This window comes from Polypterus senegalus, chromosome 13 (genome assembly GCF_016835505.1).
Source record: "Polypterus senegalus isolate Bchr_013 chromosome 13, ASM1683550v1, whole genome shotgun sequence".
In the NCBI taxonomy this organism is placed as follows: domain Eukaryota; kingdom Metazoa; phylum Chordata; class Cladistia; order Polypteriformes; family Polypteridae; genus Polypterus; species Polypterus senegalus.
Genome location: NC_053166.1, coordinates 20,911,212 through 20,924,175, shown reverse-complemented (window position 1 = coordinate 20,924,175; position 12,964 = coordinate 20,911,212). Strand labels below are relative to the sequence as shown.

General features: G+C 40.4%; 1 protein-coding gene across 1 annotated transcript in view; it reads left to right on the top strand.

Moving 5' to 3' along the window:
* The window catches only part of pdgfrb (platelet-derived growth factor receptor, beta polypeptide), a 146,873-nt gene extending 134,314 nt beyond the window's left edge, over nt 1–12,559 (top strand). Inside the window, exons 22-23 of the mRNA XM_039774317.1 lie at nt 2,527–2,747; nt 9,227–12,559. Of these exons, the coding sequence (XP_039630251.1) occupies nt 2,527–2,747; nt 9,227–9,365 (360 nt within the window). The 3' untranslated portion in view covers nt 9,366–12,559. The remainder of the gene's footprint in view (nt 1–2,526; nt 2,748–9,226) is intronic.
* Nucleotides 12,560–12,964: the final 405 nt, after the last annotated feature.

Sequence of the window (12,964 nt, the reverse complement as noted above, 5' to 3'; positions counted from 1 at the left end):
ACTATAATACATAGTGTGATGAGAGAAGTCGCAAAATCAACCAGAATGTTCAAGCAAATGATAGAAAAAAATGATCTAAATTTGTTAAGTAGTTCTCTCGCGAAAAGCAGACAGACATACAGACAGATATTGGATTTTATTTTTATTTATATATATATATATATATATATATATATATATATATATATATATATATATATATATATATATATATATATATTGTGATAAAGGCAATATATATGCACCCAACACAGACTGACAACAGAGGCACGTTAAAATATACCAAAAAGGATTTTATTTTCTTCTTCAGCTGGGGGCCTCATCTTCCCTGTGTCCCACAGCCACAACAAAGTCCCGCAAAAGCACACCCAAAAACACAAACACCAAATAAACTCTTAAGTCCTCCACTCCTCGTAGGCAGCTTTGTCTCCCTCCTCCCGACTCTGGCTCCTCAAGTAGTAGTTGTTGGCTCTTTTTCATAAGCCACACCCGGAAGTGCAGCCGAAACTCACCAATCAAGCACATGGAGTACTTCCATCTAGCGCCTAGGGGGAGGTATTGAATAGGCCACGATTTCTCCCCTGGAACATATACTGAAGGTTATTCCCAGCCTGGCATGGGCCCTGGCAATCTGCCACAATATATATACTGTACACTGACACAGCAATCAGGCAGGGTCATGGCCAGGTTAGTGGCAAGTAACTCTGTTCCCTGCATTTATAATGTTCCTTGCATCACCCATTGACAGCACGTATTTATAGTGCGACCGTGATTAACTTGGATCTGCTTTAGCTGTGAGCTGCTTCCACGCTGGGAGCCCGCAGTGGCCCCGGCAACTGATAAGCTGTCTTCCAGCTTATCTTCGATCGTGCTTTGGGATGCTCTTCAGCTTGTTGTCCCATTGGGGGGAGTCCCAAACGAGTTTAGAAACCTTATATATATATATATATATATATATATATATATATATATATATATATATATATATATATATATATATATATATATATATATATATATATATATTTATATGCTTTTAATACCAAAGGACAAATAGAAGAATGTCTGCAGCAGGCTTTGGGGTGTGAAACAAAGCCCTGTGGCCAACAAGTGCTAATACGCATGCATGAGTGGAGATAAGGAACAATCTAGTGCCCTATCCTCAAACGTTTGCGTCATGGAATTGACCTAATAGATTTGGAGCAATAGGCTCAAAAGGAAATTATGTCAGAACTTGCATCATACATTTATTTCAGTGTCTATGATGATATTGTGGACCTGGGCACAGAACTACTGAAATGAAAAGGAGACAAAAGGATCTTTTAAAAAAAGAAATCTCTTCTTAAAGCAAGTTTAGTCTACGTGCTAATAGTGTAGTATAAGCAATTCCATTTTGGTTGCTCTTTTCCACTTTAAGCCCCTCTGTGAGCCCACCAAACACAGCTGTTAGTGGATTAGGAGGGATTGTGACACCAAGGCTCTCTGAAAGACATTTAAAGATTTTGGTCCAGAATGATGTTAACTTGGTGCAGGCCCAAACACGTGGCCTAGTGAGGCTGGAACTTGACTGCAGTGTTCACAGGTTGGATCTTGCCCTGGAAACATTTTGAACAATTTTAAATGAGACAGATGCACTCGATATATAACTCTGAGTTGAATAATTCTATGCTTTGCGCATATGGAGCTCGAGTGAATTCTGTGCATTGGTACCTTCTACTCCTTTTCTGAGATGTTGAGTGAGAGATCCTTTTCCCCCTGTACTCTTGGATCTTTGAAAGGAAGGGACTGTAAAATGGTTTTATATATTATGGAACTGCTGTCTGAGTCCTCAGGACTGATCGATATTTTTTCCGGCATACAGGTAGGTGGGAGGTGAGGAAAACTGGGCAGGTTCTGTTTAACAAGGTTTCTAATTTGAAAGTAGTGAAAGAAATGTGTTGCTGTAAAGTTAAATTTGGAGTGTAGTTGTTCATAGGATGTAAATAAGTTATCTATGTTCAGATCTCTAAGTGATTTAATCCCAAATGTTTTCCAGACATTAAAAACTGCATATGTTTGAGAGTATGGGACAGGACCTTTAAAAGGAAAAATGTGGGTGCCTAAAATGGATGACTTGAGGGACAGAACAATTATTTTAAAATCTGTCTAGTGTCAGATAAGCTCATGCAGACGCGTTTCCTACTTGACAGTCAACAAAACTGCTGAAAGTCTCTGCTAGGGAAGTAATTAGTCATTCAAGCTTAGCAACCCAGGGGATTTTTTTCCTACATCAGGGACTTGTATAGGTGAATCAGCACCACATGAGGAATTGAACGTCCGCAACATCTGGATTAATTAGCTAAGTAATGTTTAAAAAAAGAAAACGTCCAAGTTACAGTTCTGCAATACAGTGCTTACTAATTGTAAAACGGTATGTGCAACTAGTCAGGATCCTAATTAGGGAGATCCTTTAAAAGATCATTTGTATAAATATTGCATTTTTTTGTTTTGTTTTGTTTCTTACAGTGACATTTATTTATTTTTCAGAAATATGACCAAGTGGATGAAGAATTCTTTAAAAGTGATCACCCCGCAGTGGTCCGAACAAAGCCAAGGATTTTGGGGAGAGATAACTTAAGACCAACTTCCTCTTCCTCAGAAAGACCTGATTCAGCCCTGAGCCCAGATAATGAATATATCATCCCGATACCAGATCCAAAGCCAGAGGAGGCTGAAGTGAAAGTACCAGAAACAGAGACAAATACAGAGTAAATGACGTTTATGACTATAAAAAGCTATTGTGTATACACTTGAAAATACAGTAACGTTAAGGGTGCTTTCCATCATGTACAACTCCACTACGCCTGCTGCTACTTGTGTTTTAAATTATTCAGAAGTAAAATTTAGTTCAGTCCAGCGTTAATTCAGATGCAATTATAGTGTCTGCTTAACACTGAGACTAATATAAAAGTAGAGAGTCAAAAACACCTTGCAGATCCGTCACCAAATATGACAACAGAATGTCTGTGAGTTAATACATTTTGAGTCGAAGAATTATTATTGTGTAGAACTTTGCCTCTTAAACGGAGAGCAATGTGACTTAAGAGGTGACATCACAGACAGCCCAAGGAGAGCAGACAATGCAGGGAGTTGATAAATAGCAGATATTAAGCCAATCCAGACAAAAAATGTGAAACTCAGAATATCTTAGTTGAAGAGCAGTCATTCCACTTTGCAATGTACATTAAGCACATTTAGTTGAATTCATGTTTGTTAGCGTCAAAGGCCATCGCGTGTGATGAAGATGTTTTTAAGCTCATTCCACCTTTAATTAACGATATGCACTCTTTGTTACCTTGGTTGGCATGTCTTCTTGGGAGAAAGGAAAGAAACATTAATATCTATGCCTCACTGACCTACAGTAGTGCAAGAAGTATGCAAAGTTCTGACCATTATTTTTGTTGGAGTTTGTGCCAAGATAATTTTGGTTACATTTTCTTGTTGTCTACATTTTTGGGTCCTCTGTTTAGTTTAGCCATCCTGCAATGCGGTACATCATTTCTTAAGGTCATCAGCCTTACCTCCTACACTTCTAAAACAGGTCATCCCCCTGAAGCTAAGTATGGTCAGGCCCGGCCAGTACTTGGATGGGAGACCAACCAGGAAAAGCTTGGGTTGCTGCTGGAAGAGGTTTTGGCATGGTCAGCAGGGAATGCCCAACCGCTGGTTTGAATGTGGATCCCAATGCAGTGATGAGAACACTATGCTGTAAAATTGGCGCCATTCTCTGATTTTGATGGTCCTGATTCTCTGTGGTCATAAAAGATTCCTGAGCATCGGGAAATATCTAACTCATAAAGAGCAGGGTATGTTGCAATGCCCTGGCTAAACTGCCCACTACGACCTATTCATTCTGGCCCCTAATCATCCCCTGTTTCTAACTGACTAACTATCTTTCACCCCTTCACCACCTAACAGCTAATGTGTGGTGAGTGTACTCGCATAAAATGGCGGTCATCACATCATCCAGGTGGTGCTGCACATTTTTGGTGGTTGAAGTGGCTTTCCACTCATAATGCAAAGCACTTTGAGTAGTGATTAAAAGGCTACATAAATTTAAAGAATTATTAGGCATATGAGGGCGGCACAGTGGCGCTGCTGCCTCGCAGTTAGGAGACCTGGGTTCGCTCCCTGCGTGGAGTCTGCATGTTCTCCCCGTGTCTGCGTGGGTTTCCTTCCAAAGACATGCAGGTTAAGTGCATTGACAATCCTAAATTGTGCCTGGGGGGGTGTGCCCTGCGGTGGGCTGGTGCCCTGCCTGGGGTTTGTTTTCTGCCTTGCGCCCTGTGTTGGCTGGGATTGGCTCCAGCAAACCCCAGTGACCCTGTAGTTAGGATATAGCGGGTTGGATGGATTATGCATATGTGAACAAATCGGTGGGTAACAACATTTCTAATCTGAGTTAGAAATAATGAAATAACTTCCTTGCATGAGAAACTCTTGAACAAGCCAATTTAAGCAAATTTCAGGTTTTGATCAAAATACCCAACCTGTAAATTCAACTTTTGTTTTGATTCCCATCCACGATGCAAATCCTGCCTACTATGTCAAGTGTTTTGTCATGGAATCACATCACAATGTGTCCTTGTCTGGACATTTGCTCTGTGGTATCTGCTGGTGGTCACCTGTGAACCCATGAAGTCCAGAGCACAAATGACCTAAGGAGCAGCTCTTTTTTATGCTAAGCGATAGGAGAACACCAACACTTGTATTTATAGAGTTGTCCCCTAAACACTGCAGGTGGAGCGTTTCCTGGTGACAGCAGCTGAGCTCCGTCTCTGTTACACAGATCCCACTTTTTTGTGCAGCACCATAACCACACTATCTTGAACTTTTTCTGCCATTTACCCATTGGCTGCACATTCTACTGTGTCGATTATTCCTACTTTTTTATAGAAATTTTAAAATATGCACTGCTGATATTAGGCTATTGATCAGTGGAACCATGGGGCATAGCCAGGTGATTATTTTATTGTCTTCCATACACAAGGGTCTGCCAACACCAACAAAAGTGTATGTCTAAGTTCTTGATGTCCACAGTAAAGGGCTTAGGGGTTAAGTACCACTGTGAGGTGCCTTTTCTGTATAAAGTGCAATTGAAGGCGAGATTTATTTCTTTGCGGTGGGTTGGCACCCTGCCTGGGATTGCTTCCTGCCTTGTGCCCTGTGTTGGCTGGGATTGGCTCCAGCAGACCCCTGTGACCCTGTGTTCGGATTCAGCGGGTTGGAAAATGGATGGGTGGATGGACTTTATTTCTTATTTCGGGGTGATCCCATGGTCATCAAGACTTCCCTGCCCTCAGGAGAGGTGTCTTGAGAGAGGAGTACACACGTACTCCTTTATCCATTGGTTTGATGCTCCTGACCAGAAAGATCTCCCTGTACCACGGTGTATGGACCTGAACTAAATACTTTCTATTTGAAGAATGAAGCTCCATTTCTCTTAATAAATTCCAGATACTGGGTGGTGGTCCTGCACACTACACTCCAGCTTTTATGCTGCTCAGCACCCTTATAAAAATGTGATACATGTCTTTCTAAAGAAGACATTTTGACAGTATTCACAAAGCAGTATTTCCATGATGTTGTCTACAGGTCACTGGTTTTCTTCAAGAAAATTTCTTTTTACCAGAAATACTGAATTAAATATGGACATGATGTACAGTATATTGGGGACATGCATAGTAGTCTTTATTTTCTTGGGAAAGTTTAAGTGTGCTTTCTATCCTACAACCCCAATGTGTGGAAAATGCTAATAAGAAAAAAAAAGGAGCGATTTGTAAATTCAATTTGAGCTGTATTCAAATACAAACAGTATAAAGACAAATTCTTTCATGTCTGACCTAATCAACTACATTATTTTTTGAATATATACAGTATATGTCTTCTGAAATTGATGTGTTCCAAAAAACTTGGGACAGGGGGTAGTTAAGGATTAAAAACAATTTGACAAATTGAAATAATAAGGTGATTTGAAACAAGTAAGGCAATTATGTTCTAGTGCAGGGGCGAGCAGCGTCAGTCCTGGATGGCTACAGTGGCTGAATATTTTTGTTCCAGCTCAGTTGCTTAATTAGAAGCCAGTCCTTACCAATAACACATTTTATTTAATTTCATGGCTTATTAGGGCTTTAACTCAGCCACATCAGGTTATTCTTATATCGAAGATTTCTTCCTTTCTAAGAATGTCATTACAGGATTTGAAGCCTGTAACAGATGAGTAATTTTCAGTCCTTCACTTTTTTTTTCTCGTCACTTTCCTTCTAAGTATTTTATTAAACCAAACAGCGCACAAGTGTAAATGGAAACAAGAAAGATGGAGAGGTGCTGGTTCCATTGTCATTTGCATTTTATGGCTAGTAAGGAAGGGCGGCACGGTGGCGCAGTGGTAGTGCTGCTGCCTCGCAGTTAGGAGACCAGGGTTGGCTTCCTGGGTCCTCCCTGCGTGGAGTTTGCATGTTCTCCCCATGTCTGCGTGGGTTTCCTCCCACAGTCCAAAGACAGCTGGTTAGGTGGATTGGCGATTCTAAATTGGCCCTAGTGTGTGCTTGGTGTGTTTGTGTGTGTCCTGCGTTGGGTTGGCACCCTGCCTGGGATTGGCTCCAGCAGACCCCCGTGACCCTGTGTTCGGATTCAGCAGATTGGAAAATGGATGGATGGATTGGTGGCTAGTAAGGAACAATGAAAAACAGTGAATGCGGCTGTTGAAGACTAAAAAAAAAAGCAATTAATGGTTTAAAATCTTAACAAGCGAGACAATGAAAATGAAACAGAAAAATTTCACTTGAGCAGTAAGTGCTTCATCAGCAATAACCGACTTCTCACTATACCTCAAAAACCTGCAGCCACCGCTGGACTCCCAGGACTGACATTGCTCACCACTACTCTAGTGTATGAGAAACTTCCAAAAACAAAAACCCTTAGTCGTCCAAGAGCAAGGATAGGCCAAACCAGTTTGCCAACAGATGCGTCAATGTATAATATTAAATAATTATTCTTTGCATTTATATGGCACTTTTCTCACCACTCAAAGTGCTCAGCAATTACAGGTTAAGGGCCTTCCTCAAAGGCCCTACAGAGCAGAGTACCTTTTGGCATTTTATGGGATTTGAACAAGCAACCTTCCGATTGCCAGTGCAGATCCCTAGCCTCAGAGTTATGTATAATCCAGCACTTTCAGGAGAACGTTCCCCAATCAATAGGATTTTGGTCATTTCACCCTCTACACTGCCCAATATAATTAAAAGATTCAAGAAATTATTGAATCTCAGTGAGTGCAATTTGCAAAGCCACAAAACACTTATGAACATGCGTCATCTCCGATCCCTAAGACGTCACTGTTTTTAAAAACCCTCATGCGTCTGTAATGCAGTGGTTCTCAACCTGTGGGGCGGGCCCCCCTAGGGGGGTGCAAAGTAACAAAAAGGGGGGTGCGAAGATGTGAAAAAAAGATAACAAGAATCAAAAATATGAACATCTATTGAAACCAAAACAAATTAACTTAAACTACATTCTGATACTAGAACAATAAATATAGAGTTAGATAAATGTCGATAAAAGTTAAGTAGGTATAATAAAATATGCATCTATATTTCAAAAAAAATGTTGGGGGGGTGCAATTAAAACTGTTATGAAAACTCGGGTCGCAAATACTTAAAGATTGAGAAACGCTGCTGTAATGGATATCATGACACGGGCTACTAGGAATACTTTAGTAAACCTTTGTCAGCCAACACCATCCGTCGCTGAATTCACAGGTGAAAGTTAAGGCTTTACTCTAAAAAGCAGAAGCCATGCATTAAGACTGTCCATAAGGGCTGCCGACTACTCTGAATTCAGCCTCATCTGAGATGGATAGTAACATAGTGGAATTGTGTTTTGAGCCAAATAGGCAAAAGACCATCCTAGCCATTGTCAGCGTCATATCCAAAAGCCAGCATCTGTCATGGTGTGTTGGCTATGTCAGTGCCCATGGTATCTTTGAGGGCACCACTAATCCAGAAACATATGTGCAACATATTATGCCATCCAGACACCATCTTTTATAGGGACATTCTTGTATTTTTCAGTGTGACAACAGCAAATCACAAGTGATTGGCTTCATAGGCCAAGAGTGTGGATACTCTGCCTGCAGTCCTTACCTGTCTATGATTGGCAATGTGTTGTGCATTATGAAGGATAAAATAGAGAAATGAAGCTGAAGAACTGCATAAATTAATAAATGGAGGGAAAAATCTGCTTGCTAAACTTAACCAACTTGAATCTTCAGTGTCCAAACACTCATTAAAAGAAATGGTGATGTGACACACTGGTGAACTGACCCAGCTTTTTTGGAACGTATTGCAGTCATCAGATTTAACATAAGTATTTTCAAAAATACATAACATCAAGTCGTGTGTTGTTGTAGTGTTTTCAAATATTATATATATACATATTTGGCTGACACTGTGAGGTTTCTGAACTCTTTTTGGACCCAGCTGGACGACATGCTAAAGCATTACTGCCGCGTCTGTGGAGGACTGCTTATCCATTGCCGAGGTAACCGCAGGTTCACAGCGCAGCAGCATAGTGCCGCAGAAACAAATATGGGCTGACCGAGTCTGACCGACTAGGTGCGCCTATCGCTGATGGGTGATGTAAGGAAAATTATAAATGCAGGGAACAGTATAACTTGTCCACTGACCTGGTCTCGACTACGCCCGTTTGCTGTGTCTGTGTATCGGAGAGTGGTAGATCCCACTGCAATAAATAACCCTACTGTTCCTCTTTCAAGTTGAATAAGGCTGATTTTGCTAAAGTACTGAGACTCCACCTCGTGTTTTGGGGTGCAAGACAATGACTCACACGTCACAACATCTGCATCCAAGGCAATCTACTGTACAACAACCAGTACACAATTGGTTACATTTCTTTTGGCTTTCCCATTGCAACACAGGCAGGTCAAGTGACGTGCTCGTAGTCACACAGCATCAGAAGTGGGATTTGAACCCATAATCTCAGGGTTTGAAGTCCAAAGCTTTAACCATTACACTACACTGCCTGCCTACATTATAGGGGGAATAGAATTTACAAATCACTCCTTGTTGTTTTTATTAGCAGTTTCTATACTTTTCCCATTTTTTTTTCCCATCATCAACTTGCATCTCCATTTTTTCTCTAAGTAATTCCTATGTTTTCTCTTTTTCAGCATACAAGAAAATGAGAATTACAGTACGGTTGTTGCAGTGATCCCAGAGGAATGCCAGGTCACACCACAGGAACTGGGACAGATTTCAGATACTGAGCAGATTAAAAATGAGCCAGAAGTGGAAGACAGCTTTCTGTAGCTTGCAGCATGACTTATGTGGAAAGCCTGGTCAGCCGGTACAAGAAAGCAGATTTGTAGCCAGTGTCATTTGAGGTGCCATCAGCCATTGAATCCTTAATGCTAAAAAAAGAAAAAGGCCATTAAGAATTATTGTTTCTGCTGGCCATGCCAATAAAACTGAAATGTCCACGCAGAATGGCCACATTATACGGGGAGTCTTCTGCTTTTACACATGTGATAAGTTACAATGTGCACTATTATACCTAACGTCTGAAAGTCATGATCTGGCTCCTCAACTGTGGAAATCCTTGTCCTCAAATTTACTGGTACTCTTGGTATTTCTTGAACATAAAACAAGGGACCCATCTGAAAAGTGCAAAGTAACATATTCCTAGTATCCAGACGACTTCAATAATTTGAATCCATACTCTGTAGCACAAAAAAGCCTGATGAGCTCTTGCAATAGTCTAACAGCCTTGGAGGCTTCTAACATATCTTTGAACAAACGGCTTCAGCTATCCAGTCCTGGTGAACAAAAACAGCTGGCCCGTCTCCTAAGCCCAAGGTATATCCTACATTCCATGCCATAATGATGAAGGTTATCTCCAGCATGACATTTATTGAGACAATCAATCCTGTGCTCTTCAGTACATTCTTAACTTAGCCCCAGATCATGTAATGGATATGAAAAGATCGACTGATGTTCTTAATCGAGTAAGTCAGTATTTCCACCTTGAATCTACAACCAGTGCTCACTTAGTAGAGCACAAAAACAAATGGGATATCTTCTAACCTCAAGGAACATTCCTACTGTCCAAGACGCTTCTGACATTCACAACCAATCGTTCATCAGCTTCTTCTCAATGGAACACAACATTGCAGACCTCAAAGAATATTTCAGCGTCGTCATCCTCCATGGTGGCTGAAAGCAGCAACTTGCCTGTTGAACTCTAAAAATATTTGCTATGGACTACTGGGGTGGTGAAAAAAATCTTCCTCTCCGTAAGTGTCTCCTACAGAGCTTTATTACACTCTTCATGTATTCAGCAATTCCACAAAGATGTGTTTTAAATGAATTGAGTTTCAGCCTAATTTCATGTAGCACGTATGACTGCCACAATGATTAATGAATGTACTAATGCAAATAGTGAAATAATAACAAGAATCATTACATTACAACGTAATTTAAAGGCAGTCAATCTTGTTTGGGGCGCAGTGGTTAGTGCTGCCGCCTCTTTGATGTAATGTCATGGGCTCATTATGACCCATTCATTTTTGCTGTGTTTGTAAAATTTGTGTGTTGCAGTGTATAAAATTAGCCATTTCAGAATCCAACACAAGCAGTATTCACAGCTATCATTTAAATAATACATTTAAAGCACATTAGACATTAGATAATTTGGTATTGAACTAAGCATTGTTTATTATGAAACATGTCTAGAGAAATCATGCTAAGCTGAACTGGAGTTTTAATGTTCCCCCAGTACAGAAAGCCGAGTCCCAGAATGAAATGGCGCCCTCTGCAGGGCTGGTCCCTGTCTTGCACCCAATGCTACCAGCAACAATGAAGGATTTTAGATAACAAATAGTTTGGATATGAAATACTTCTTTAGCCCGCTTCTACTAAACTAGTTAATTTTATTATATATCATTTTGCTCATTTGATTTCCTATGCAGGCTGCTTACTGTATATCTACAAATCAATGGCACTTCAAATCATAACAATATGCTTTTACAAAAGGGATTCTTGTGCAATAAAGTGGTTTGCCTTACTAAATGGCGAGGAGGCAAAATTTATTAGCAGAAATATAAATTTAATCAGCATATAAAAAAGGTACAAATGATTGTATAAGGCTGATGTTTTTTGGCCAGTTCTTTCAATGTTAATTCCTGTAAATAGCTTTTTTTATATGAAAAATGAGTCATTCTAAGCAAAAGAGAAGATTTTCAGAAGATTGGTAAATGTGTCCTGTTCAGGTGCATAAAGGGATGCAGGTTGTCTCCTGAATGACAGTTTTTGTTTGTTGTCTCATGGAGTCTTTATTACATTTGTATCTATATTTATCTTAATCTCTTTCTTAATAAACCAAAGCAAAATGTTTAATAAGAGTACAATAATCTATGCACATATATGGTACCTTATATTTGAATGCTGTCTAGCAATCCACCTTTGAAAATGAGCTCTTAAACCTGATCAGAGAAATGTTTTCTAAGTAATCTGCACTTGGTTTCTGTGGTTTTGCTAAGTAGAAGTGAGTTTTGTCTGCTGAAAATGCAAAATAAAATGATGAAGGTACTTACAGCAGAGAGAGAGAGAGAGAGAGAGAGATGTTGGGAACACGCGCTGATTTTACAGCACATGACAGACCACCCAAGGCATAGGGACCCAAGCACCACTTAGAGCAGGTGATTATTATAGTCGATAGTGCCCCCAGTTCGGGTGCCACCCAGTGTAATCAATTAAATGGTACATCTTTTAGTTTTCTATAAAATTATCAATGTAGACAATGAAATCTGAACATTCCTATTGTGTGCCAGACTGGACAATGGAAGCTTAATCTCTGCTTGCCAATATAAGTTGTTTGTGATGCTTAATGTTAAAATCCGTCAGTGCCATGACTGAGCTCAAAAACCTCTTAATTCTGTCCTGATACAGAAGTTGCCTTAAATAAACTCAAGGCCATCAAGGCCCCTCTCTCTTAAAAGTGCCATAGAGCCCAACTCCGATCCTGGAGGGCCACAGTGGCTATAGGTTTTCATTAATAGCCATTTTCTTAATTAATGATCAGTTTGTGCTGCTAATTAACTTCATTTAATTCATTTGCTATTCAACACTCAGATTTTTAAAATCAGAGGTGAGCCACGCCGGTTCTGGCTACAGGGTTTTGTTCCAAATCAGTTGCTTCATGAGAAGTCAATTATTAATGTCAATAAGTGACATTTTTCTGCTTCACTTTAGTTGTCTTGCATGTTAAGATTGTGAATCCTTAATCGCTTATTTTAGTCTTAATTAAACTGCCACATTCCCTGTTTTATTTCTTCTTCTTTCGGCTGCTCCCATTAGGGGTTGCCACAGTGGACCATATCTTTCTGTCCTCTGCTCTGTTACAGCCATCACTTACACGTCCTCTCTCACCCCATCCATAAACCTTTTCTTAGTCCTTCTTCTTCTCCTCTTACCTGGCAGCTCTATCCTTAATGCCTTCTCCCAATATACTCAGCATCTCTCCTCTGCACATGTGCAAACCAAAGTAATCTCGCCTCTCTGACTTTGTCTCCCAACCGTCCAACCTGAGCTGACCCTCTAATGTCCTCATTTCTAATCCTGTTGTCCATCCTCATCACACCCAATGCAAATCTTAGCATCTTTAACTCTGTCACCTCCAGCTCTGCCTCCTGCTTTCTGGTCAGTGCCACCATCTCCAGCCCATATAACATAGCTGGTCTCACTACCATCCAGTAGACCTTCCCTTTCACTCTTGCTGGTACCAGTCTGTCACAAAACAGTCCTGACACTCTTCTCCACCCACTCCATCCTGCCTGCACTCTCTTGTTCACCTCTCTTCCACACTCCCCAATACTTTGTACTGTTGATCCCAAGTATTTCAACTCATCCAC